At 36.8% G+C, this 25,996-nt stretch overlaps 1 protein-coding gene across 1 annotated transcript in view; it reads left to right on the top strand.

The window, feature by feature from the left end:
• LOC131572914 (palmitoyltransferase ZDHHC17) overlaps positions 1–25,996 on the top strand; it is a 64,720-nt gene that overhangs the window by 3,243 nt on the left and 35,481 nt on the right. The window contains exons 2-4 of the mRNA XM_058826348.1: positions 14,306–14,409; positions 21,788–21,910; positions 25,142–25,219. Coding sequence (XP_058682331.1) covers positions 14,306–14,409; positions 21,788–21,910; positions 25,142–25,219 — 305 coding nt within the window. The remainder of the gene's footprint in view (positions 1–14,305; positions 14,410–21,787; positions 21,911–25,141; positions 25,220–25,996) is intronic.

Here is a 25,996-nt window from a genome sequence, read left to right as displayed (position 1 = left end):
GTATAAGAACAAGGAGATGATTTTTCACTGAACATGTGGTAATGCTGCTGATGAAGTGTTGTCTTTAAAAATTACTGTTAAATAGTGAAGAGTATGGGAAAGAATTAACAATTATTTTAATAATGCCTTATGGTAAAAGGCCTGCAAAAGCCCTATTCACATCAGCTGAAAAAGTGAGAGAGATCTTTTTTTTTTCCCCTACATGAATATTTTCTTAATGAAATCCAGTGCTGTGTTCAGTTTATGCTTAACAAGATCCAGTAACTGGAAAGTGAATTTGAATGGGATCAAATTGAAAAGCACAAGTGGTAAACACTGAGGGTGAGTAATCATTGTAATGAAGGAAGGAGGGCAGTGGTGGATTATCCAGCTGTTGATGTTTTCAGCTGGAGTTCAGAGATCTTTCTATAGACCAAATGCAAGTTTTTTTAATTCCGCAAATGGGTAACTTAGCAGTGTGTCAAATATGTGAATAGAGAGGACTGTAGACTGTTGGAGTGACTCTGACTGACATACATGAATTCTTCAGCAGGATTGGGAAGTGCATGGTTTACCAAAGGAGCCCCGTGGGTGTAGGTCTCGGAGTGGAAATGGCACTGGTTGACCCGCAGTGTGATCCGGTAGCTCGCTCCATTATGAGGGATGCAGAGCACTCTACGATGGCAGAGTAACACTGGGCTAGGTAGTCCCTGCTGTTTGTTTCCTTCTCCCTCTGTTTAGATTTCTGGTGACAGAGTATCTTGCTCTGCTTCCTTTTATACAGTAAAGCCCTGGTATGGGACTGCTGCTCATGCTGATTATGTTTGTTATCCTCTGATTAAATTATTTTAATAGGCCAGCAGACCTTCTGACTTTAAATTCCTTTGGTCTTACAAATAAGAGTGAATTCCTGACTCTTCTGTGGTAGGTGATGATAGGTTTGGATGTTTTATTCTGAAATTTGAGGGGTGGGGAGGCAGAAGAATCCTAGAAAATGGATTTTGCTTGTAATGCTCCTTTATATTTGAAAAATATTCTAGAGATGTGCCTAGTATGGCCCTAACTGCCAAAGTTATTGCAGCTGTTGAGAGCTGCATCTCTTCCTAGATGGTAAGAACTATTACTGGGGAGGAAGATCTGGTTATTTCAGTGTAGTGCATTTAGTGTAGTGTCAGGTGGTGTAGGATATAGTTGAGAAAGATGGAAGTTACTGTTTATTACAGACATCTCTTGGCATTAAAAAAGTCTTGTCCAAGAACAATCTTCCAGCAAAGTTGAAAAGCAATTTTAACAGTTGCAGGCTCTGTTTGACAGGAATTTTTCCAGATGGAAGCTGTCATTCATATCTTTGTTTCTCTCCTTGTGGTTCAGTTTGTAACTACCTAGGAAGTTTGAAGTATATATGTTTGTATTCCTTGTTGGTGATTTGAAGAAAACAAGTAAACCTACTGTGAATAGCTTTGCTGTAATTTTTTCTGTTCAAAATTTCAGTGAAAGGCCTGACTTTACAATCCAGCTCTATTCTCTTTGGAGTTCCCTAGATAGTGTTGGGGCTGTATTGGAGTGCAGATTGTTCTTAATTGTCCTGTTCAGATACAGGACTTACTGTGTTGTTTAGTCAGGATCACTGACTAAATTAGAAAAGAGACTAGTCTTGCATCTGTGAGCTCATTCAAAGATCAGGTGTCACTTATTATACTGCTTAGAAAGGATAAAAGAACTGTAAAGTCTCAGATGAATTAGCATACTTGATATTGAAGGTTGAGCCTTGCTTTGTGTATCTTGGGTAGCTTCAGAGGTTGAGGATGGAGAGGACTGCAGATAATTCAACCTTATATCACAGGCTGAAGTTTTTTTAACTAATTATTTTTTATTGCCAGAGTACTAATTATAAAGTAAAAAAGAAAATAAAATCCTACGGTAATAGGTCATATTGCATAACTGGGAAAGTTGCCCTCAAATTTAATTAGTCTGTATAAGACTTAAACATGTTTCTAGTCTGAATTTAATTTATTTCTGTTCATTACATCTTGCGAAATATCTATCCAAATATAGGTCTGTCTGTATCTATTTAATATGCTGATGATTATCAGATCCCTACACTACTGTTGTGGTCTGCAGTCCTCCTGACCCTTTTGAGTCTCGTGTTCATTTGTTCTTTCTGTATTTTGATGGCTTTGCTCTCAGTGCAGTATCTTTTGCAGAACTTAGGAGCAGAGCACTTTTCTGACATTCACACAGCTGTGGCAGTAAGCAGCCTCTGGATGGCCCATCCCTGGAAGTCATCAAAGCCAGGCTGGATGGGCTCTGAGCTTTTGTGACAGGTGTCCTTGCTCATGGTAGAGGGGTTGGAACTAAATGGGCTTCAAGGTCCCTTCCAACCAAGGCTATCCTATGATTCCTGCTCATCATTCCCCATACATATATTTGTACTGGTCTTGTTGGGAACTCCATCATGCTAGAAACTTGTACTCAGGTAATGACCATCCCTTTGAGATAGTTTCTAGATTAGATCTTTATTTTAGATAGGACTTTGGTTTTGTTGATATTTAAAAAACCCTAATTTTGTTCTGTCCCAACGTACCCCAAGTTGTATCAGAAAGAGAAGTATTAGTTATTCCCCTTTATCTCCCTCCACACACTCCCTGCCCTCCCCTCCCAGTAAGAATTATCTCTAACTGTTGGTTTCTTCTAGGTTCCAGACAATGGTGAAATAGGGTGGGCCAAAGTACAGCCTCTGAAGGATGCTTTGTGTTTTCACATTGACACTTCTCTGGGGATTTAAAAATGGAAGCTACTGAAAAAAACAAGATGGGTTTTTTTTGGCATATTCCTTAACTAGGAGAGTATGTATAATAGTCCCAAAGCAAATCATAAGAATAAAGCTTGCTTACCTGTAGTTTTTAATTCACGCAAGATAGACCACATTAACTTTCATTGTATTCTAATTTCTTTAGTCCAAATATCAGACACTACTAACCCAAAAACTTGGGACATTAACTGTGTTTGACCATTGCTACTAATTTATCCAATGAAAGTGACAGATTTAATTTCCTGTGAAGCCATGGTATTAGTCTTTGCTAGTCTGCTATATTATTAGTATTTGCTGTTTTGTCACTTTTATATCAAAACCTAGAAGAGCCAGCAATTACTAAGAGTGGTAACAGTTTATAACCCATGTCATCTTGTATCCAGACTGCTGGAGTTTGTTCTGGCTTAATGAATAGCAATATTCACATATTTTGGACTATGTGATTGACCCAACCAACCTGTATTTTACAAATGTTTAATACTTGTTTTTCTATAGAAAACATTTTATTGGGGCAATTTAAATTTTCTAGCCAGACTTCCTGTTTTGCACTTACCGAACACTTTCAAATTATGTGGGTTTGTGTTTTTATGACAGTTCTGTCATTCTTACTTTATAATCTTGACAAATTTTGTTAATTTCTTTTATTGCTGGGACAGTGCTTGCACTTCTAGGGGAAGGAAGGTATTATATCCTTTTGCTAGCATTTTGTTTTTTCATATTTTTGTTATTTGTCAAGCTCATTGCCAATGCTTCACTTTCCATTCTTACAAGATTCTTTTTACAGTTGTTTTGTTACAGTTGCCTTTGTAAGTGGTGCAGCTTTCACCACTCTGGTCTTTTTCTCAATGGTAAAATTCTGGCTTCTTGGACATCTGGTAAAACACTTAAACTATTTAAACTATTTACAATTTTTGTTCTACATACCTTCTTCTGATTTGGGCAGTAATTGATTTTAAAGTTAAATTTTGTTTAGAGACAGGCTCTCTTAATGCATAAGAGAAAAAAATGTCTGGTTTGACTCAAATTTGTGTTGATTCAGTTTGCCTTTACTTATTGAGCACAGGCCTTATTTCTCTCAGATTTCACAGAAGATTAGTCTTTAAACAGTGTTTGTTTCACTGTGTTTGCCTGTTTGCTTAGGAGAGTACTGAGACTTTATGAATATGTAAGAAAATTTACAGAATTAGGGAGGAAAATGTTTGCTGTTTGCTTGAAAACTGAATGATATTGCCATCAGTACTGGCATGTTTAGATAGCAGCAGCCTTAGTAATTGATATTTCAGCATGCACACTGTCCTCTGTGGCTTTTCAAAGACAGTATGAGATAAAGATTTGACTTTCATGGTATTGGTCTAGTTGAGAGAAACACTGGAGTATATTACAAATGAGACTGTGGAGTGAAGTAGAAAGCTTCCTCTGGAGTCAAAGGGAGTCTGGCTGAATTGAAGCCTCAGGCCTGCCACACCCAGTATGTGGTGTGACATTAGACTGCAATTTGTCTTGTGCAATTCTGAAATCTAGTAATTTCTTCCTACACTTGTAGGATGCCCTGAGGTATGTAGAAGTGTTTCCTTGGTTCTTTCTATAAGGGAGAAGGTGCCACAAGTGGAGGGTAGTGGGAATGCTGTGGTCAGAGCTTGGAAAGCCGCTCAAGATCTGAGTCTGAGAAGTCCGAGTCAAGATCTGAGAAGATGACTCAAGAAGGAGGAAGGACATTAGAGCATACTCTGAGAACACTTGCATTGCTGCCTCTGGAAGATGTGATTTTTATGATTGAGTATAAACTGATCTCAAGCCATGGTGGAATCCAGACACAGCTCCTCACCCTTCTTGGGGTGAGCTCTTACAAGTATGTGGGCAGTAGGTGACTTGGGGTGGTACATGCTTGAGTCTGTGGTGGTACATGGTGAGTCTGTGACCTGATCGGACACCTTTACTCTGCTGTTGTGAGAATGGGTAAGAGGTAATGGAGAAGGTGTAGCCAGGACCAGGAGTGTGATCACCTGCCTGATTGCAGGTCACTTTTAGCTTGTCTTAAGCTGGTTGTGATTTACATGCTTCCAGCTGCACTCATATGCCAGTGATGCTAGTCTGGTCCCAGGATGAGCCAGTTCAGGGAAGTAAATCAGTAGAAAATGCATCCAGTAAAAATCCTCTGTGAAACAACTTTGTGCCAGTTCACTAAGATGACTCATGGAAGGGTCAAGTGCACTAAAAAACTGACAGAAGGTAGATGGTAAGCTAGCAGTCCTGGTTTGAAAAGTGAGAAGTTGGAGGGAATGGGACCCTTCTGCAGTGTTAGACCATGGATTCACTATCTGTCTTATTTGCTGCGGAAGATTGTCTATCAGCATGACTAGAAACACCTTTCATGCACTTCCTAGTTGTGGTGGGTTAACCAGGCTGTGTTTATTAGTTGTGGGAGTTTGCTTTGCTGGCTGTTGATGTGAGGCTTCATTGGCTGCTAAACTGTTGAGATGGGAATGGTGAATTGCAATTTTTTTGTGAGGATCAAGAACAATTTGTACTAACTTTTTTCTCTGATTCTGCCAAGGAGGAAAGAACATCTGTAGCTAGGCTGATTGCTTGTTCTTTTGTGTGCTCTTGCTGGTGATCTAATAATTGATGAATGGAAAAACTGTTTACCTTTGAAAAAGACTTTTTAGAATATCCTTATCTGTGAATTTGAAAAAGAGGACTGTTTTTTCTCCCAGTAGCTGAGTGTCAGTGTTGAGCTCGACACATACTTGGGTGCATTTTTGAAGTTCAGTCCTTTTTAAAAGAGTGAAGTATGTAAATGGTTTTACATTAATCTCATGACTGACTCAATGCTAGGTCTTTCAGGGATTTTTTTTTTTTAGGTTGATGGCTCTGTAAGCTCATGTATTGTGAGACCTAGACCTGTGTAAATCACTTGGAAAAAGAATAGTTTCATTTTTGCCAGAGTCCTGAGATTTTTGGCTGAGAACATAATGTAACACTCCTTGAAAAGAAAGCCAAGAAGATAAATGTACATGTTAATGTAAGTTGCTGACTAAGCAAAAGCTTTATTGTGAGCTTTACACCACAGCATTTTAAGCTTTTACTTTTTTTAACCTTTATAAATGCTAGTAAATATTACTCTTTTAAGTAGCACTTGCTTTTGATGCTGTGTGTGCAAATACAAAGCCTCTTGAAAAGCCTATTTGTGAAGTTATGGCTTCCTAAAGCATAACACTGTTCAATTTTGGAGCATCTTCAGGAAATTACTAGAAAACAGTTGACTTGTTTTGGATGTTTGTTTTGAAGAAACAAAACTTGCCATGATCAGCTGTGCTTTAAATCCTATGAGCTCTGACCTCTGCATAAAGTGGTTGGATTAAGGGCTCTGGTTGAACATCTCTAACATGTTATGTAAAATATTAGATCTATGTTGGCGAGTATGCAGGGTTCTGCTCTCTTTGTGATGCTGACTTACATGTGGGTGGAAATCTGTAGCAGCAAAGGGACTGCTTTATGGTGTTTGAGCTGAGGCTTTTCTCAATCTATTTCACTGCTTTAAAAAAAAAATTGTCAAACTATAGCTTGATTAAAAAAAGACTGATTATTAGGCACAGATTTATATCTATTGTTTATGTATTCTATAAGTAGCTTCTCTAGGGATTTTCATAAATGCATCTTTTCTTTTAGTATGTCAAGAAACTGCAATTAGACCAAAATTATAGGACGTAAAATGAACAGACTTCACAAAATGCAGTAAAATGTAAAAAATAATGGAGATCAGTAACAGAAATACCATTGAATGGAAGTTTATTTTATCATGTCATATTGTGTCATTTAGTGCTATGATAGGGGCAGGGAGAATCCTAATGTTAATGGTTAAGGATTAAAGTAAGGTAAGTCTCATGGTACATATTTGCAAGCCAAACACTGAACTTTTTTTTTTTTTTTTTTTTTTTTTTTTTAATGCATAATTTGATCAGTTAATAAAGTGGTATGCATGTTCTGGGTTGTTTTTTTTTTTCATGGAGAATGTAGTCTGATTTAGGTGGAAATTTTCTAGCATGGATTAGCTAAACTGAAGGTGTATATGAATCATCCCAGTCCAGACAATCTAGCAGCTCATAGCCACTGAATACTCTGGCTCCTCAAAGTTATTAACCTACGTAGCTCTAGAGAATTCTTAATTTTCTGGGCTAGGTGTTTGTGTGAATATGAGAAGAATCAGACTGTCCCTGCTTGATGACCGTCAACAATTAGATTAGCTGTTGCAGCAGTAAATATTGGGAGAAACCTAGTTTCTAGAGAAGAAAAATCTACTCTTTTTATTCCTCTAAGGAATTTATTGTGATTCTCTCTAAAACAAAGACATTTTGCTTCTGTTTTTGTGGCTTTGTGTGTTGCAGAGTTAGCTAAAAGGGTAGGGGAAGGAAGTTATCATAAACTTAAGAAGAGGATCTTCCATTAAAAAAAAATACAAGCAGTATCTCTTTTTTGTTGTTGTTTGTGTTTGATTGATTTCCTTGTATTTATTTTGTGAGCAATTTTCTATTAATGTTAGCTCATGAGTGACTAGTTTCTGTGTATATAAATGAATGTGGGTGTTTATAATATGCAAATAACTAATATAATTTTGTCTATAGATTCTTGCACCTTTTAAAAAGTAGGAGGAAAACTGGGAGAGCAAACTAAAAAGCACTTATTGTAATAAATGAAGAACAGGGAAATTGAACACCCCAAATATGGGGGAGGAGTTCTTTAATACCAACCTCCAGTAGTCCCTGCTAAATGTAACACAGATACATGAGGATTATTATTTGGCTTCCCTGAAACAGTTGCAGTCATTTCCAATTTTATTATGATTATCTGACTACAGCCAGATACTAAAATAGTGCAGTCATCAATTAAAAAAGAAATTATTTTGTTTCTATTAAGAAACAGAGGAAATGGTATGCAATATTTATGGAAGGTAATACTTCTATTTTGAAGTTTTTATTTTAAAACTTGTTTGTATTTTCTCTTTAAGTCTCAGTGCTCTTGGTCACCACTCAGGATTTCTGTGTCTGATTTTGATCGTGGTATCGCTTCCTTACAGCAACATTGTATAACGTGGAAGGAAAAGCAGTCCTAGCCATCTGTTAATGCCTACCAGAGCCATGTGTGGCAGCTGTAAGCAGCAGTTCTTTCCTCCCTTCCTTATGTCCAAGCAGGCATATTGACCTATTCATATCCTCTTGCTATGTATAATTGTGAATTATGAAATTGCTATCTCAGAATCATTCAGTCTTGGTCATCTTATTCTTTAATGCATAACTTATTTCTTTTCTATAAATACTGTTCTCAGAATCCTTCTAAAGCTTGTTTCATTTAGGCTGTTTTATTGGAAAAGATAAAAGCTTTTAGTGTTGAGGGGAAATGAGCATAACTTTACTTATGTGCTTGGTTATGAAGAGGACTGATTGGAAATGCCGATATTAGCAGAGCTTCCAAACATAAACACTTATCCCCTCTCCTCTCCCTTGTGCTTCATACTTTTTCCTTTGGTGTTATATTTCATATTTTGCATTATCTTCTCTTCCCCCATCTTACTGGTCCTGTTTTTCAGAGGAGGTTTGATTTTTTTTCGTGTTGTTCCTTTTTTACAAAAAAAAAAAAAAGTCTTTTGTTGTTGTTTTTAAAATGTTGTTCTCTTTGTGTATTTTTTTTCCCCCCTGTGCTGCATTACTTGTGCATCTGTGCAAGCAGTCTGCACACTTTGTGACTAATGAGTAATGACAAAATAGTCATATGATGCATGAGTGATTAGGGCCTTGTTAAAGGATAGTCACTGAAGTGGGAAGCTCATCTAGAAGTGATCCTTGGTAGGAATGGCAGGACCAAATATTGCTCTTACAGATGAGCAAAATTTGCATTTCTTGCAACCTTCCATACCAGCCAACTCTAGCAATTTCTAAGCAGAATAATTTTCTTCAGCCTGTGAGCCCAACTTCTTGGTTATATAAAAGATGAAATGTCTTGTCCATGATTACTTGATCAAAATAACAATTAGCAGGTGCAGAAATGTTCCTGCTACCTTCTGTTGGCTTGCTTTCCCTCTGTCAGTGTCTCTGGAGCCTGTGTTTTAACAGGAGAAACAGATTCACCTCGCTGTTCTACTAAAAGATTGAGTTTTTTCTGTTTCTTGTTGATCCCCACTGACCTTTTCCTCTAAGGAGAGGAGTGGGTGTGGTGTGACCGCAGCTCCAAGTACCAAAGCTGACTTGAGTTAGGTAGCAGGAGCATGGAACCAAGAGCAGTGGGGAAGAGTGGGCAGAAAAATGACCTTTCTCTTTCAGCAAAGGTAGCAGTTTTGGCTCAAGTCCTGCTTCAAAATGGTTCCTTGAAACAGGATGAAAGAACTAGAAATCTAGTGTTTGCAGCTTGCCTATTTTAAATAAGTGACATAAAGCTCTGCTACCTTCTCACTGATTTTCCTGACTCAGCTGGGGAGAGCCATTGTCACTAAAGATCAAAATAGCAAAAAACAAATGCACTTGGGTTTCAATTAGCTTTTTGTCTTTTAATTGGCTGTTAAGGTTTTTTAACAGCAGATCATCATTGAAAAATTTTATTTTCCTAGAATAAATATTTTCATCAAAAAAGCGAAAATATTTTAACACTTGGGAAGTGTTGTTGAAGCCATTTGTGAATGCAGTTTATACTCTGGGCTCAAAATGTTATGTTGCTACTTTATTATCAATCTGTCATATCATATGTTTTTAAAAGTCATAGTAGTTTCAAGAATTTAAAGTATATTCCTAAAATTTGTGTGAGGGTGTATGAATTTCGGGGAGGTTCATTCTTTTAAGTGGGAACTTAAAAGCCTATGTTCATAATTTTTTACTTTCTTGTGCTAATTTCTGTTCCTTTAATATAGTGGGAGGCAGGTAATCTAGATCATTGTAGAATTTTAAAGTTGAGCTTTCTCTTCTATCCAGCAAATTGGAGGAAGTAATCTCTATTTTGTGTGTTACTATTTTTTGTGAACTCTGAAAAGAGATACTGTGTAAATATCCTCAGTGTGATTTCTTTCTAGTTCAGCTGCCAATGCAAAATGACCCACATGGGCAAATTACCCCTGTTGTAGTAGCATCACTGCAGTTGGTCCTGCTGGGCTGAGCAGGCTGTGTGATGCCTGGGCACAGGGAGCTTTGTTCAGGCAGCCTGCTGTCCAGTTAGAGAGTTGCCTGGGTGTGTTACGGTAGTATCTGATGGTTGTGCCTGCTGAAACCACTGTCTGTGGTAGCAATGCATAGAAATAGAGATTGTGTTTAATATCGACAGGTTTTTAAATAGCGGTCTTTTAAATTGCTATGCTAAACGCTTAGAAATGGGAAATGTGCACCCTTGAGCAGATCTCTGGTTTTCATTCACTCATTGCAGGTCTTCTAAAGGTCTTCTACTTCAGGCTGTCAGTTTTTTCCCTGTTACTGGTAACTTGCCCAGTTAGTGGCATAAACCTTTGTTGCATTCTATTAGTTTTAGTCTTTTCTTTCTAAAGTCTATTCTTTCTAAATAATTCTTGCCAGAATATTTAGGAGTACTCTTCTACATTTGTATTCTGGTGCCCTAGCCCTGCATGAGAATTTCAAAACCTTGAAACAATTATTTTCAGTTGCTAGCTGCTACCTTGGTGCTTTCATTTTTGCCTTGTGTTGTGTTGTGTGTAACAGCATTATTTGCACTGACTTGGTCCAAATCACCTATCGCCAGGTGTATCAAGTATTACTGTGATTCACAAAATCCAGGTTTTCTTTTCTCCTGATTCCTGATAGCTTTTTGACTTAGGAACCCAGAGGTTACTCTGCAGTTGACGGTCATAAACTAGGCACTCATAATGCCAGGTAAGAGTTGCCCCTGTAGAATGGCACTTGAAGTGGCCAACATGCTACTGTGAGCCAGCATGCAACTGTCAAGTTGCCTAGCTAATAATGAGTGATCTAATATTGGGAATCTATGTCCAGGCTGCAGAAAATTGACTGTATTGGATGAGAATTCAGATTTTATATGCTTTGCTGTGATTTACTGTTAAAGATTTACTTCCAAAATGAGCAGTGTCTGCATATTCTTCTTAGGCACATCTAAAGTCATCCTTTTTCCACAGCTTACACTGTGGTATAGAAGACTCCATGATGTGATTTTGGAGGTTGTAACGTTCATAAAACTTCAGGGATTTTAGGAATTGTTTCAACTAGTCATAAACATAAAATATGAACTCAACTCTCTCAATAAATTATGAAACATAGGGTTCATTTTAAGTTTATATTTGTTGTGAGTCTTAATATTAAACAAATTGATTGTAGCTGCTTATGTTTGTACTGGGGGATAAAAGGGAGAACTGTTTTTTCCTTACTCATGTGTCATGCTTCACCTGTGATCACCTCAAATGTTCTTTCACTTCAGCTATTTTTCATTAATGTATACTGAAACTTTCAAACTCTGTTAAAAAGTGTAATTCAGAGATACTATTGGTACAAAAGGCATATATATTTTTTAAAGTTAAGGGTACTGTCATTAGCTTTAAGTTATTAGAAAACTAGTATAGCAGGCGCTAATATCACCTCTCACTTTTTTGAATTTATGTGGTGAATTTATTAATTAACACCTAAGGTTTTGTTGTATTCCCGTAAACCTTTTTGTGAAAACATAAGTATCATAAGTGATTTCATGATCATTCTAGGCTGACATAAATGTACACTGCTTGGGAATGCTCTCTTCACTGGCTAGTGTAGGCTCAAGGGAACAGAAACTGGGTTTGCATGCTTGAAGTGGTCAGGAAAAATCTCTGGTACACGAATATGTGACTGAAAAACAGCCCGAGTTTCTCAGTTTGTTTTTAATAAATGTTAGATGAGAGACTTTTTCCCCTTCCAGGAGCTGTGGGAAGCTAAAAATACATCAAATTACTGTCTCCTCACCAAGATGTTCCAGGACAGTGAATATTTTTTTTGTTCAAGTCTACTTATTCTTAAAGCATTTCTGGGTCTGAGCGTTACGAGTTGGTACGCTGCCACAGCTGTGTGGTGTAAGAATGGGTTAACAGAGATGGTATAAATCCTGCTTTTTTCCTAATATGATGGAAAAGAACAAAAATCATGTGGGAAAAAGTAATGAATATAGCCTTCTCTTATATTTCACTTTCTCTTTTAAATTGTAAAGAACTCTGATATCTTTTCCAGCATCTTTTACTCCAGATAACACTCTGGCTTATCTAGTAGCTGGGTTAAAAAAAGGCTTGGTTAAGCTGTTGCCTTTTTCAGATACAAAGCAAAGCTATGTTTCTGCATTGTAAGAGGATTGGTTGTAACATACAATTTGGATGACGGCAGATGCCCTGTTACATTTTTAGGTTGGCTCTCCTGTAGAGATGGCAACAGAGCAATCTTCCTGCTGGGCTGGCAATGCTGAATTGGTTCATATGTGTAATTTTTCAGGCTAGGGAAGAAAAATTAAATCCCGCAGAATAACACTGTGGTCAGAAAATATATATATAATCTGCTGATCACTTAGGTACTGTGTGAAATGGAAAAATTTGTTTTTTTGAAGAAAAGTCATGCATAAGAATGTCTGTCTTGAAAATGAAGACTTGCTTAACTGTGTTCTGATTTTAAAGCTCTAAATGCTACAATTCACTGAAATATTTTTTTTTAGTGTATAGATTTTCATAATTTTTCTAACTATATAAATTACTATATGAATTTAGTGCAACTAAATGTACTTAATGCATTAGTAATTCTTACTTGGATTTGTTTTCCTCCTATCTGGAATAGGTATATTGCATGTTAGGAATACAGGCATGCTCAACTGAAGTTACTCAGTTTTTCAATAAATATTGAAAGTTTTGAGATTTGCAACTAGACTAATTTTTTGATATCTGAAGTTTTAACTGATACTCAAAGTTTTTAGACTTCTGTCGAAGTGGTGTTTCAGCATGTTGAGATCTAGAAATACTTTAAGTGCGGGATTCAGACTTGGTTTTATTTTTTAGCCTCTTTAAAAGAGATGATTTCTGTATTCATTTTAGAGTAGAAATTGTTATTTTAAAATAGCAGCAAAGATGAGTAACATCTGTGAGTTAGAGGGCAGTTCACTTAAACTCCCATCCATTCCATGGAGAGCCAGTTAATGCCCCAGGAAGTATGAAAACACTTTGGCTCACTAGGCACAACTGGGCACAGTAAGAAGTTATTTCACATTGTGCCCAACATCTCCTTTTGCAGAAATTACTGCCCAGCTGAGTGAACGTGAGAAATAGGAAGGCCTGCTCCTGCTGGCAATTGGAACTCTCCCTGGCTGTAGTGCATCCCTTAGGCAGTTGAGCTAACAGGGTGACTTACATCTTTAGGGAGAGATAGTAGTGGAGATTCGTGACTGTGAATCCTTGTTAAGGTTAGGTGCACTACATGATCTTGACTTATTTATCTTTATTTTAAAAAACAACTAGGATCTGTATAGTATAATAATGAGCAAGTTGATCTCTCATTTCAGTAACTAAGTGGAAGTTGAAACTGTTTTAATTAAACACCTTTCATAAGATGTTTAAAAGTTTTTCCAGATTTAGATTAAAGATAATGATTTTTCTCATGGAAGCGCATGTTGGGGAAAACTGAAAGTAAACAATATATTTTAATGAAATCATCTGAAATGCATTTTTAGAGCTTGCAGAGCTTGCTCCTTTATTTTTGCTTTTTCACCCATGTTGCAGTTTTCATACTTTTTTTATGTAGCCATGCAGAATTGCATGGCTGATGCACAGAGGCAGTCAGCTATAGCATCTGCAGCACTAGAAGACTGTCCAGAAGTTGTATAAAATTAATTGTTCGGTTTCAGCTTGCTGAGCTTTCATGTGTTTATAAAGAAAAATGGTGTGTTGCTGCCCTAGTGATGTGTCAATCCAGTGTTTGGATATAGATTCCACAAAGGGAACCACTGAGCCTGGAAGTGTTGCCCTTCATCAGCAGAATTAAGTCAGGGAGGTGTATCTGCTGAAGAACACGTCATGATCATGCCATTTACTTTTAAGACCCACAGTTTAAACATCCACATATAACCTCTGCTGCTTGAAACGCAACATTTATTTGTAGTAACAGAGTGAGACTTGGTCAGTTTATGGCAAATGGCTTTTCTACCTATATTATGTTGCCTTTATAAAAGCAAAGTAAAGCTAACCCAAAAATAAAACCCCGAACCCAATACTATATAAAGAAATGTTCTTAGTTTTTGTTAGCCTTCTGTAAAAATACAAGTAGGAAAAAAGTGTAGGATTTGGCAGAACCCTGTGATTACAAGTTGTGTTTTCTGTAAAGTGTTTGAAAAGTATACTGGGGAATATGGTGGCCTGCTTTTTAGAATGTAGAAATGTACCACTCTTACATTTAGGTTGCTTTATAGTATATTGAACTGTGTACTGGTTTTAGTTTTGCTTATAAAATTAATTTTTTTTTTCTCAGAAACTTGTTAATTTAGGTGTTCTAAAAGCAAGTTTGTCTTTTTTAGGAGATAAAGCCTCAAAGCCATTATAACCATGGATACAGTGAATCGCTTGGACGGAAAAGCCACATTGATGATTATAGCACTTGGGACATTGTCAAAGCCACACAGTAAGTTTATTTTTGAATGTTAGATTTGTCTGTCTGTATCAGTTAGAAATAGTAAAGCAGGTTATTTTATTTGTGCAAAGTGGAAGATAAACTGTATTTTTCAGCCCAGTAAGGGAAGATTTCAGAAACAACCCCTACAAAATTGCTGTTATGACAAATTTATGATCATTGTATAAAGTATATGGGAGGAATTGTGGTAAGTTGTAAATATAGGTGGTTGCTGGACAGATTGTTGGAAGAAATTGTTGGTCCTGTTTGCAGTGCTGAACCATTCTTTCTGCGAAGAATATTTTCCCAATACGTAGCCTAAATTTCCTGTGCTGCAGCTTGAGGCTGTGTCCTCTCGGACACACCTTTATTGAAGCATTTGCTAGGTTTTGAAGGCCGTGTTATAAAAGACATCTGTCATAAAGGGAAATACCTCTGAAATGTAAGGTAGAAAATAAATCCACCAAATATCATAAGATGTGCAGTAAAATAAATAATGCTGCACTAGATTAATTCAGTGTTCCTGAAAAGATACACTTTTTCTACTAAAACCATGTAGCTATTTGCATTTATAGAAGCATAATCTATCACATCCATGTAGAAAAATAGGTGAACTTATCCTCTACCCTTTGTCCTCAAATATTAATATTCATTGAGATTAAAGTGCCTGCTAGTTTTTCCTTTTTAGTTCAGTGCTAATGTAAGAAAGACGCCACAAATATTTTTTTTTTCCACAAGGGCCACTCATGAGTCTCCGAGAACTCTTCCCCAGGCAGGTCAGTAAGTTGAAGCAAAATGTAGCAAAATATAAGAACTGTTTCCAGTCTCTTGGCTTGGGTGGGTTTTTTTCTCCCAAGTCCAGTTTCTCATGGAAAAAATAATTAGTTATTTATTGTTCCAACATACATGAAAATTGAGAGCATAGTTCCTTAAACCTTAGAGATTATGGTGAGAAAAATGGGATGAGAACATTTAAAGCTCATCTGTATTTCATATATGCTGTTTGAGTTTAGAATTCTATTTTGACATGTTTTTATTGACACTAGATTACACAGAGATAAAACAGTGTTCGTTAAATACTGTGCTCAATTTTGTTTTTCAGCAAGTAAAAATTAGAGCTTGTAAACTCCTCCTGTTCTTCCATAAGTATTTGTATGTTGCTTCATATCTTACTGAACTGTTTCAGTGCTTTATCGTCTTAATCTGTAGATTAGACGCTAATTAAGTTAACATGCTCATACGGTACGAGCTACAAATACAATAACTTCTTATAATCACATTAAGATTTTGTATAGAGAAGTGGTTTGGCTCATTGAAAAGAGTTTATTGGTATTTGTATTTTTTTATCCACTATGCTCCTCATAAGTTCTCACAAAGACCTGAGGCCCTAAGCATATTTTGTATCAAATATAGTCAGCCTCTGTATTCTGTAGAAACTTCTGCTGGAGTAAAAATCATAGTGTTTGGTTTTAGTACCTATTCAGACAAAGAACACTTTTCACTGACTTTGTTGTAAACATGTCCAAGAGCATCTAGGCAGCTCTGAAAATTGCATTGTCTCGGCCCTTCATGTTGCAGATGTTAGAACGTGTGTAATTTTTTGCCATCTTACATTTGGTTATAGCAAAATTGTTTGGTTCATAGGAAGACTCTACTGTGTTTCTGAAAGCAGAAGCAGGCCACTCATCTGTATTTGACAAACTATTTTCAGTTTAATAGTAAGAAAGTCATCCATTCTTGCCTAGGGTTTTGTTCCTCTGTGTTATTCAGAGCTCTCACTGGAGCTCCAGGGAGGGAATGGAGTCTTGTTTAAAAAAACAAACAAACAAAAAACTGTCACAAGTGATTGAAAAGTGAAATTTAATGGTGCTCTGTTGGGTACATTTATTTCTATTGTCTGGCAGCAGCAGCCCTCTGTCATCCAAGGCAGCAGTCATAACTTTTAATGTGATGTCTTGGGAAGTGTTCTGTGTTAACAAAGTTGCTACCTTTGTTTTGTTTTAAATCTTTCAAGCTGAGAAACTGGTAAGTAGCTGAAGTTCTCAGGTAGAGAAGCATGTGATGGGCTATCATTAGGAGAGCAAAATGTGAGACACATTAATCCTCGCATTGTGTTCCTCTGTTCTGTTGAGAGTGAATAGACACTTTTGCCTTGTGGGGAGTTCGATCAAATTCCAGCTTTGTTGAAAGTAAGTTAAATGACCATTATGAACATGAGTATTAAACATTAATGGTATTAATAAGTGCTTTTGTGACGTTTAGAAGATTGATTCCTTGTGCTCAAGTATTATGATTTCATTATCACAAGATTAACTTTTCTGTTAAGTTTTATTCAGTGAGATCATTCAAAATGAAGTCATGTGCGCTGTGAAATAGTGCAGCATAAAATATGAATTATGTTGAATCTCGCCAAGGAAAAAAATTGTTGGATACATGTTTTTTTCATTACTATTTCCCATCAGTCATAGGGTAACTGATTAAAAAAAAAAAGTATATATGGAATAATAAAAATTGGTAAGGGTTGGCCAAAGGAACAGTTACTCCTGGCTCTTCTCTACTACTCACAGGAGAGAGTGGGCAGACTGTGACGCAGGTACACATCCAATATTTCTAATTATTTGTGCCTGTGGGATTGATTATAATGCTGAAAGTGAAATGTACCTGACTTACCTTCATGTGGAAGGATGGGACTTTTTTAACGACATCAGTAATATGGCCACAACTGTCTAGACAATTTAGGGCTTTGAAACAGTACTTAAGAGATGGATTTCTTTTGTCTTTCAACACTGCTTTTAATGGTCTTAAGCAGCTCTCCAGTTAAACATTTTCTGTTGAAAACAAAACTGTCTTACTGTAAACACTAAAACCTTGAGAAAGTGTTAAAGGCTTTGTTAGTATTTACCACCATTATTTGTGGGAATGAGATTTCCAAAAGAGAAAAAAGATCGTTTTTCTGTTAAGTGCATTTCCAGTTCAAACAGCTTTGATCTGAGTTATAAAGATAGCAAGATGAGGGAGTGAGCTCCTGGTTTACCTACTCTTTGTTGGCATGGTGATGTGCTCACTGTAGAGAGATTCCTTCCTTTTATTGTGGCCAGATTTAATGTTAATCATACTGCAAAGCTGGCAGTGTCTATTTTCAAGAGTCTATGTGTTTGTAGACAAAAGAATAGAAAATGGATTACGTACTTAAAATGCAGAAGGCAGTAGGGTACTGTTTTTCAGAGTATTAAGGTCAGAATATCTTTAACCTGCAATGACAAATAAAATGTTACAGGTTAGTTATGGAAATAGCTTAGAAACTGTGGTAGCAATATGAGCTTGCACAATAGTATTTCTGTCCTGGACTAATCCTGTTTCTTTCAGAACAAGACAAGCTCAATAATATGCTTTAATTATGCTTCATATTGATGTTTACTGCATCACCCTCTAGAATTCACTCAGATGCTGGATATTTGTTAGATTCATGTATTAGTCTCCTGTGAATATTTCAGTCTTACTCTCCATTACTCTTGAAGGGCATAGAGCCCTTTATAACAACATTGTAAGTGTGATTATGCTCAGTGTCTGAAATAGGTGACTTTGTCATTTTCTAACCTAATAGTGCATCATGAACCTTTGGGGAAGGCAAGGTGAAGTCAGCTGCAGCAAAGTCATGGAACAAGACTGTAGGTTGTATGTGAGAGAAGAATGCTGCACTTCAGGGACAGAGCTGAAGAAACCATAGCTGCAGCAGATTTAGTGTTTTATTTAATTGTAGAGAGCCTGCTGTTTCCAGGAGGAGGAACAAATTGTTGTAAATTCCTAACATTTTTGCCAGGCAGATTTTGTCTGTCAAGATCCTTAAGTCCTCTTCTGACAATAAATTGAAGATTCATGAAGTTGTACCTTGTGTGCAGCATCTTTAGTAAGCAGTTATGATTGAGTTCAAAATACCAAATGTAAATTGCTAGGAACACACAACCTGAGGGTGACTTAAATTAAAAAATTGCTGTATACCTCATTCTCAGTATCACTTTTGGAAAAAACCTTGTTTTCCTGTAAAGGCTGTTCTGATGTATTGCAGAGTTTGATCTGTTTTGTGGCCAACTAGTACTATGTACTGTGACTTACAGATTGCCTTCTAGCGGGAAGAATGGGAAGTCTGTGATGCTAAGCCCAAAAGAAGGAATCCATTCCTACTATTCCTTCTTGTGTCTGAAGCCATGGCAGCTGTCTTTGCCCAGGGCCTCACCGCAGTGTACAGGTGAATTGTAGAAGGGGATCTTGTTAACATCAGTGGAGCATAATTGGAGTGTTCTATGGGAGCTGGCAACAGCATTCTGCCTCAACAGGCTGCAGGGTCACCTGTGACAGCTTTCCTTTGTTTTCATACCTCTTAAACCATGTTCTTTAGAAAGTAGCATCACTTCTTCTGTAAGACTGGAGTTTTGCTTTTAATTAAATAACCTGACAAATAATCTCTCCAACCTCTTCCCCACAAAAGCCCCTAAAGAATAATCACCCCTCTTCCCCCTTCCCTCATGGTGCTTCCTGGTTGCACCTATCTTGGCAGCATAGTCTAACAGAAACTTGGGTAGCAATCAAAGGTTTCTTTCAAGGAGGTTCATTTTGTGTTGTGTAGTCAACTTAACAGGGCACTCATCTTAAAGCATATGTGCAGTTTGCTGTAGCTGGCCAGTAGGGATGTAGTGGTTTTTCTGCTGGGCAGCTGAGCCCCACACAGTTGTTCTCTTGCTTCCCTCTGCTGGGATGGAGAAATTGACCAAAAGGGTAAATATAAAGTTTAAATGATAAAGCAAAAGCTGCACACACAAGCAAAGCAAAAAATGGAATTCACTCACTGCTTCCCATGGGCAGGCAGGTGTTCAGCCATATCCATGTAATATTTACTTGGGAGGACAAACACCTTCACTCCAGATGGCCCTCCTTTGTCCCTCAGCTTTTATTGTTGAACACACTGCCATGCAGTATTGGATATCTCTTTGGTCAGTTGGCATCAGCAGTCCCTGCTGTGTCCCCACCCAAGTTCTTGTGCACCCCCAGCCTGCTCACTGGTGGGGCAGCTTGAGGAGCAGCAAAGGTCTTGACTCTGTGTAAGCACTGCTCAGCAGTAGCTAAAATATTGGTATGTTAACACTGTTTTGCTCACAAATACTGAACATTGCCTCATAGGAGCCACTCTGAAGAAGAGTAATTTAACCCCACCCAAAACAAATGCATGTAAGGAAAATCCTAATCCATTGCATGAAAGTTTTACGTGGTTGCTTCTTGCATTTTATATGAAGTTAACATTATTGTATCCTTGTGTTCTTTGTATTTTTCCAATAACTCAGAACATTTTATTTTAAAAATTTGTAATTGTTGTTTTGTACTGCTTACTTAAACAGGATGAAAGTCAGCTATACTCAGCCTTAGGTAGTACACTTTTTAAGCTGGTGACTGTTAAACCTAATAGCAGAGCTTAGGTGAATTATTATTCACATTATGGTTTCAATATGTAGTTTAAGTGAAGGCAGCAGGCTATCTCCAGCAGGAAGGAGTGTCATAACAGCTGACTGGAGTAGAGCAGCTTGTCAACAAATAGTTGCATTGACATTCTATATGACTCTCTTTTCAGGCTGCCTTCAGACACTGTAATATGGCAGTGTGATACTGTACTGTAGGAAGATCAGAATTTGCTGTCCTAGTTTTGGGAGTCCTTATTTCTTCCATCTCTCCTTTCTCTTGACTCCTTGTTCTTGCCTGACCTGCCTTTTCTAGTTGTAGCCTGTTTCAGTGGCCCTTCACAGCTGACATGAGAAGTCACTTAGCCCACTTAGAACTGTACCTGTTTTCCTAGCAGTTACATTTGTCTGAGTATGTGTATCTTGTCTAGCTGGTTGCATATTTTTAAGTCATCGTAACACAGACTTCTTCTTTACACCTGCCCCAACATATTAAAAAAAAGCTTTGTTGTCAAAATTGTTCATGGCTGCTGCTTTTTTACTCAGTATGAGGGGACACATTTTAGCAGTGTGTTACCAGTTGGCATATACTGTATGCAATAGTCTCTGTTCTGATCTCTTGTAAAGTTTGAAAAGACAGTATGACAACGATTTCCAGCATTTTTCTTAGTTTCCTATGCATCTTTCCTAAGAAATTGAAAACAACATGATCTAAGTGGGCTGTTATATCTAGTACTTTTTTAATAGTATCTAACTAATTTCTGTGCTTCAAATCTGTGATAGGCTTAGAAAGCATTCCTGAGTTTTGTTGGCTTGAGTCATTTGATCAGTCATTATGGGAGCGCCATCCAGATTGAGGTTCTATTCAAATACATGAAAGAAAAAGTAAGAATGGTAACTACCCTAGGAAGAAGGTCTCTGCATCAGTTATGCAAGCTGATCAAGTGGAACAGAAGAGCTTTTTCTAAGGTTGTCTCTTCAGAAAGTAGAACATAGAAGCAGCATGAGGAAAACTTAGTTAAGTCCCAGCTTTGAGAGGCTGTTAAAATTCTGTTTTAGCCAAAGTCAGATATCACAAGGCATTGACCTTGATTTCAAGGAATTCCCACATTCTCCTCTTTGAGACTTGAGAAATCCCTATGGGATGCACAGATTTTTTGAAATGTAATCTTTACTTGCTTTTCTGCACTGCATTTTTGACACTAAAAATAGGTGGTAATAACAGTGTAAACACCAAGGCAAAAAATATTTAATTTTGGAGTTACTCCTCCATTAAATGCCTGAGTGATGTTTATGCTTCCTGATTTGTTTCAAGTTTCAAATACGTGCAGAATATTTTTTTCAAATAGCAGTACATCACATTTAATACTTCTCTGTAATAAAAGAAAAAAAATTCGTATTAATGTACACAATTTCAAAGTGTCCTAGAAAAGAAATGGTACTAACTTGTATAAGAGAGATTACTATTTGTTGTCTTGAGAAGACAAATGGGAAATACTTGAGCTGCTAGTGTTTGTAATAGTCTTGATGCTTTTACCTTCTGAATTTTAGGAAGATACTGCCAAATCAACTAAGTTTTATTGGTTCTTCAAGACTTGGAAAGGAAGGAGAACTGAAATGGGAGGAACAAATGTAGTGGAGTCCCTGGGAAGTGAACAGTTACTTAAATTTAGTATACTGTTGGTAGATATTTTGCCTTGCTCTGCAGTACAGTTTTCTGTGGACAAAAGTTTTCTGTAATACCTTGATTTGATTAATGTAACTCTTGCCAGTGGAAGTTTCTTGTTGCAAGACATTTGTAATCATATAGAAAAGGAAAATAAAGTTGCTTCTTAATTTCTCTTCTGTTGAAGATTTTGTATTGTCATCAAAAGTATGGTATTTACTGAATGCATTTTAATCTAAGGTAAGCATTTTGATAAATCTTATTTTTTTTCTTCAAGATATGGAATATATGAACGATGCAGAGAGTTGGTGGAAGCGGGTTATGATGTTCGACAACCAGACAAAGAAAACGTAACTCTTCTCCACTGGGCTGCAATCAACAACAGGATAGATCTGGTGAAGTATGTATTACACTTTAAGTTAAACAAAAATTAATTATATCCTTAAAAATGTTGATTTCTTCTATTAAGATAACTGAATGTCTTCAAATTTAATGTGTCTAATTTGTCCTTTTTTCCTTGACAGTATGTCAATGCTCTTGTCTGTTACTGCATCTCTACCGCTGAGACATGCAGCATTGCATTGTCTTACTGCTGTTTACTGGAGTGCATGTAGCTACTGGTGTGTCTAACTGTATCTAAAATTTCCTTCTCTTGATGCAGTTCTTGCACTTCAGATTCCTCTCTCTAGGGGATCTTGAGATTTTTGTTTATATCACTCACCTTATTGTGTGCTCGATCACTCTCTCTTTTCAAGGCACTAGTTAATTTTATTTCCTCAAAACTAAATTATTTAGTGTTTTTTCATTTTGTTTAAGCCTATCACATCTTTCCCCGATGTTCTCAATTTCTCCTTTATGTGCAGTGAATAATTTCATTGAATATGTTGGCTATTAAGCTTGGTACTACAGGGATGAAGTTGTCTCTTCTTGTGATGCTAGATCTCAGTGCTTAGTGGGTGACTATGTAAGTTTTTTCCAGAGAACCAGCTTAGCAGCTTGTCTGTGAGGAGTGCAGGCTTGGAATTAGACTTGTCTTATTTTCAGTATTTCTTCATCCCATCTATTGTGAGACTTCAGGTTCAGTGTAGATAACCGTTAAACCCATTGATAAGGAAAACTACAGAACCTTTTCATCTTTCTGTAGAATCAGGGACGAGTGTTTACAATAAGATTCTGTTGTCATCATGACACTGATCTATTGGTATCTCTTTGACTGAGTTTTGTAAAAATGCAAAAAATGGCCTTACGTCTCTGTAGTTACTTCCTACATTTCCCAATGCCCTGTGCTGAGCTTTCTCCAGAGAAGGATTTCTCTTCTACTTTTCCTTCTTCTAGTAACAGTGACTGCATGCCCTTGGCTTCATCAAGCACTGAATGCAAGCTGAGATAGTTTTCAAATGCCTGCCAAAGACTTAGTGATCCTAATGTGGAGATCAGTGGAAGTATTTTCTTCTTAAGGCGACCTCTTACGAGATCTGCTTGCTTTGAGTATAAGTAGTTTACTTAAATAGGACTTGCATGCCTGGCATCTTCTAGTGGAAGCTTAGATGACTCACTGAGAGTGGGATTGCCCAGTTCTTTCTTTCTGCAGGGACCTTCTCACCTAGCACAAATTTCCTTCTGCAAGTTCTGCTTTAGACAAGGAGATCAAGTTCTCAGTCTGGTTTTGCAGAAAAATCTTACTGTTTTTGTATACTGGAACCAAAATGCAGTGATAAATCTCAACCAAGTCTAAAAACAACCTTAAAGAAACATAAAATGTTATTCAATGCACCATCTGGCGGGAGATTGTCGCCTTGTCTTATCCGAGTTGTCAAACTGCAAATTCTTCCTTCTAAATAAAACCTACTAACCAGTAAGCAGTTCTGCTGTCAGTAGAATCTGAATGTATTCTGCCTTTCTGCAAGGACCAGTATTTGAATGAAGACAATCTGTTTAGTGTTCACCTCCCTATGAGTGGCTGTCACATCAGAGAGATGAGTCCAAGCTTTGACTGAATTTCTCTGTGCTGTCTCCTTATCTAGACTAGATTTCCTTTGGAGCTCCTTTCCAAAGGGGAATAAATAGCTCCTCAGTTGGTAGCTGATACTTCGTTGTAACAAAATCACTTTGTTTCTTGACCATATAATGTGCTTTGTGTTTTCACCTACGTGGGACCAAGACTTTCACAAAATCTTTGTTTTTTTCTCATGAAGAAATAAAAAAAACTTCTGCAGAAATATGTTAAAGTTCTGTTCTTTTGATGTTGGAGACCAGTGGAGACTGGCCTGCATCAATCAGAGCAGATCTTGTTTGTCTTTTACACTGTTTTTTTCACTTTCGCAAGTCTGTTGAAGTACTCCATTGTGTCTGATGGCTGTAAAGCAACTGTATAAAAACTCCTTTAGATGTGTTTAGTCTGACACGCGTTTTTCCGTTTCAGTTCATAAAGTTTCCTAAAAAGGCTGTTTTTGAAAAATCATTCTCTGAATCAATAAGCACTCTAGAAAATGAAGATAGTTACTTAAGAGTAGCGTTTTTTCAAGTTGTTCTGTTTGTTGCCCTTCTTCTTGCCATGTCTTGAAACACTTAGTAGAGTTTGAGATGCCAGAAATTCAATGCTGAGGATTTAAAGGACAGCTCATGTAGGTATGAGAGCAGTGTTCATACATACCTGACAGTATTTTCAAAGTGAAAAGTCTCTAGGCACAGGTACTAGAAATGTGCAAACACTTAAAAATCTATAGCTAGGTAGTACTTTTCAAAGGTTAGACAGTGGTGAATGAAAAACTAGAAGCTTTCTGGGAAGGCCTGTATTTAGAAACATTAATTTCTTTCTAAATTATGCATTTTCTTTCACAAAGGAAAAGTAATCTTGCCAGTTTAGTGTCCCAGATAAAACAGCAATGAAAACAGTTCACAGAAATATTACAAATTACTATGAATATGAATTGTTGCTGTTAAAAATAGGTAACTTCTTTTGTTCTTACAGATATCTTTTAAAAAATGTTCTTGAGGGAAAAATAATTTCTATCCCACCATTTAGAAATATTTTTTAAGTACTCAGATAATTTTTGTCCTTTGATTAATAACAATTGCAAAATATGTGAAAATCTCAGTCTTTCACTAAATGTGTTATTTAACTTCTGGGATCGATGACTTCAGCAGGGTTATTCCACTGATGATATAAGCTGCAAAAAATATATAATGGTATATAATTTCACTATTTAGCCAAAATTCTCTAAAAATGATAGCCTTTTAGCACCATAATCTTTTACTAGTAAATCAGAATTCTGTTTAATGGAACAGCCCCATAATATTTAAGAATAGTTTATTAAATACTTCTGTGCTAGCACAGTTTGTACTACTGTATATAGCAATTATTCTGTTTTACCTTAGAATAAAATTAGGAAATAGCATAATGTTTGAAACACAGTAGGAGGCATCTCAAGTCCCCCAACCCATGTCAGAAATGCAAGAAAGTTGAAAGTACATGCATGACCTCTAAAAAGGATAGGTTATATGAGTGCAAGAAAAGATTCTGGTCTTCTGATCTCCAGCTGTCTATTTTGCATAACATCAAATGGGCTCATTTGTGTCCTTTTATTTAACCAAAAAAAAGCAATAATGTTTACTATTTCTGTTATTCCAGATACTATATATCAAAAGGTGCTATTGTTGATCAGCTTGGAGGAGATTTAAATTCTACACCACTTCACTGGGCTACACGGTAGGAAAAAATCTGAAATTTTCTTCTCATGGAGTACTGATAGTTTTATGAAATTTTTGTATTTTATGGGAATAGTTTGTACTAGAATTTATTCAGTCTTTGATAACTGGGCTCACTGTGAATGTAGTAAGTTTGAACTGAAGGAGCTTTCAGCATTTTTGATATAGATGAGGATGATTGCTACAATAGGAAAACAAGTTAACCTTACTCTTACTTCTGAGATCTTATTTTTGTCAAGTCATATGAAGTTCAGTGTCACTTTTGCAGATGGGTCGTGGGATGATTTTGTGTGACATTGTCCTTGCAGTGTTCTATTGCATATGTGGATTCTTTTAAAGATGTACTTAAAATCAGGTTTCTTGTGAAGAAGATGGTCAGAGAATGATCAGTGGTTTGAAAAATTGAAGACAGCCTTCAAGCAGTAGCTGCTATTACAGACAACCACCTGGAAATAGGTGGGAAAGGAACAGTGTCCATATTAATATTTTTAACTATAGATGGCAAAAGGAAACTTGGAATATTAGCTTTTAGAAGATTTAGTGTATCAAAATAATGTTTGCTGAAGGTGAGGACTTGCTTGTTAGCCTTTATTAAAGATTTTAGCTTCCATATTTCTTTTTGTTATAGAACACAAGTCTGTGATTCTTTGTTAATAGCACGAAATCTTGACTGAATTTCCTGGTGTTCATTCATAACAGTAATCAGTTCTGAGAAGCATTGCCCAAAGCAGCTTCTGCAAAATTGAAAATTTTGTTCATGTCGGAAAATGTGTACTGG

This window comes from Poecile atricapillus, chromosome Z (genome assembly GCF_030490865.1).
Source record: "Poecile atricapillus isolate bPoeAtr1 chromosome Z, bPoeAtr1.hap1, whole genome shotgun sequence".
Taxonomy (NCBI): domain Eukaryota; kingdom Metazoa; phylum Chordata; class Aves; order Passeriformes; family Paridae; genus Poecile; species Poecile atricapillus.
The sequence above is the reverse complement of the archived record's forward strand: the minus strand, read 5'-3'. Positions and strand labels throughout refer to the sequence as shown.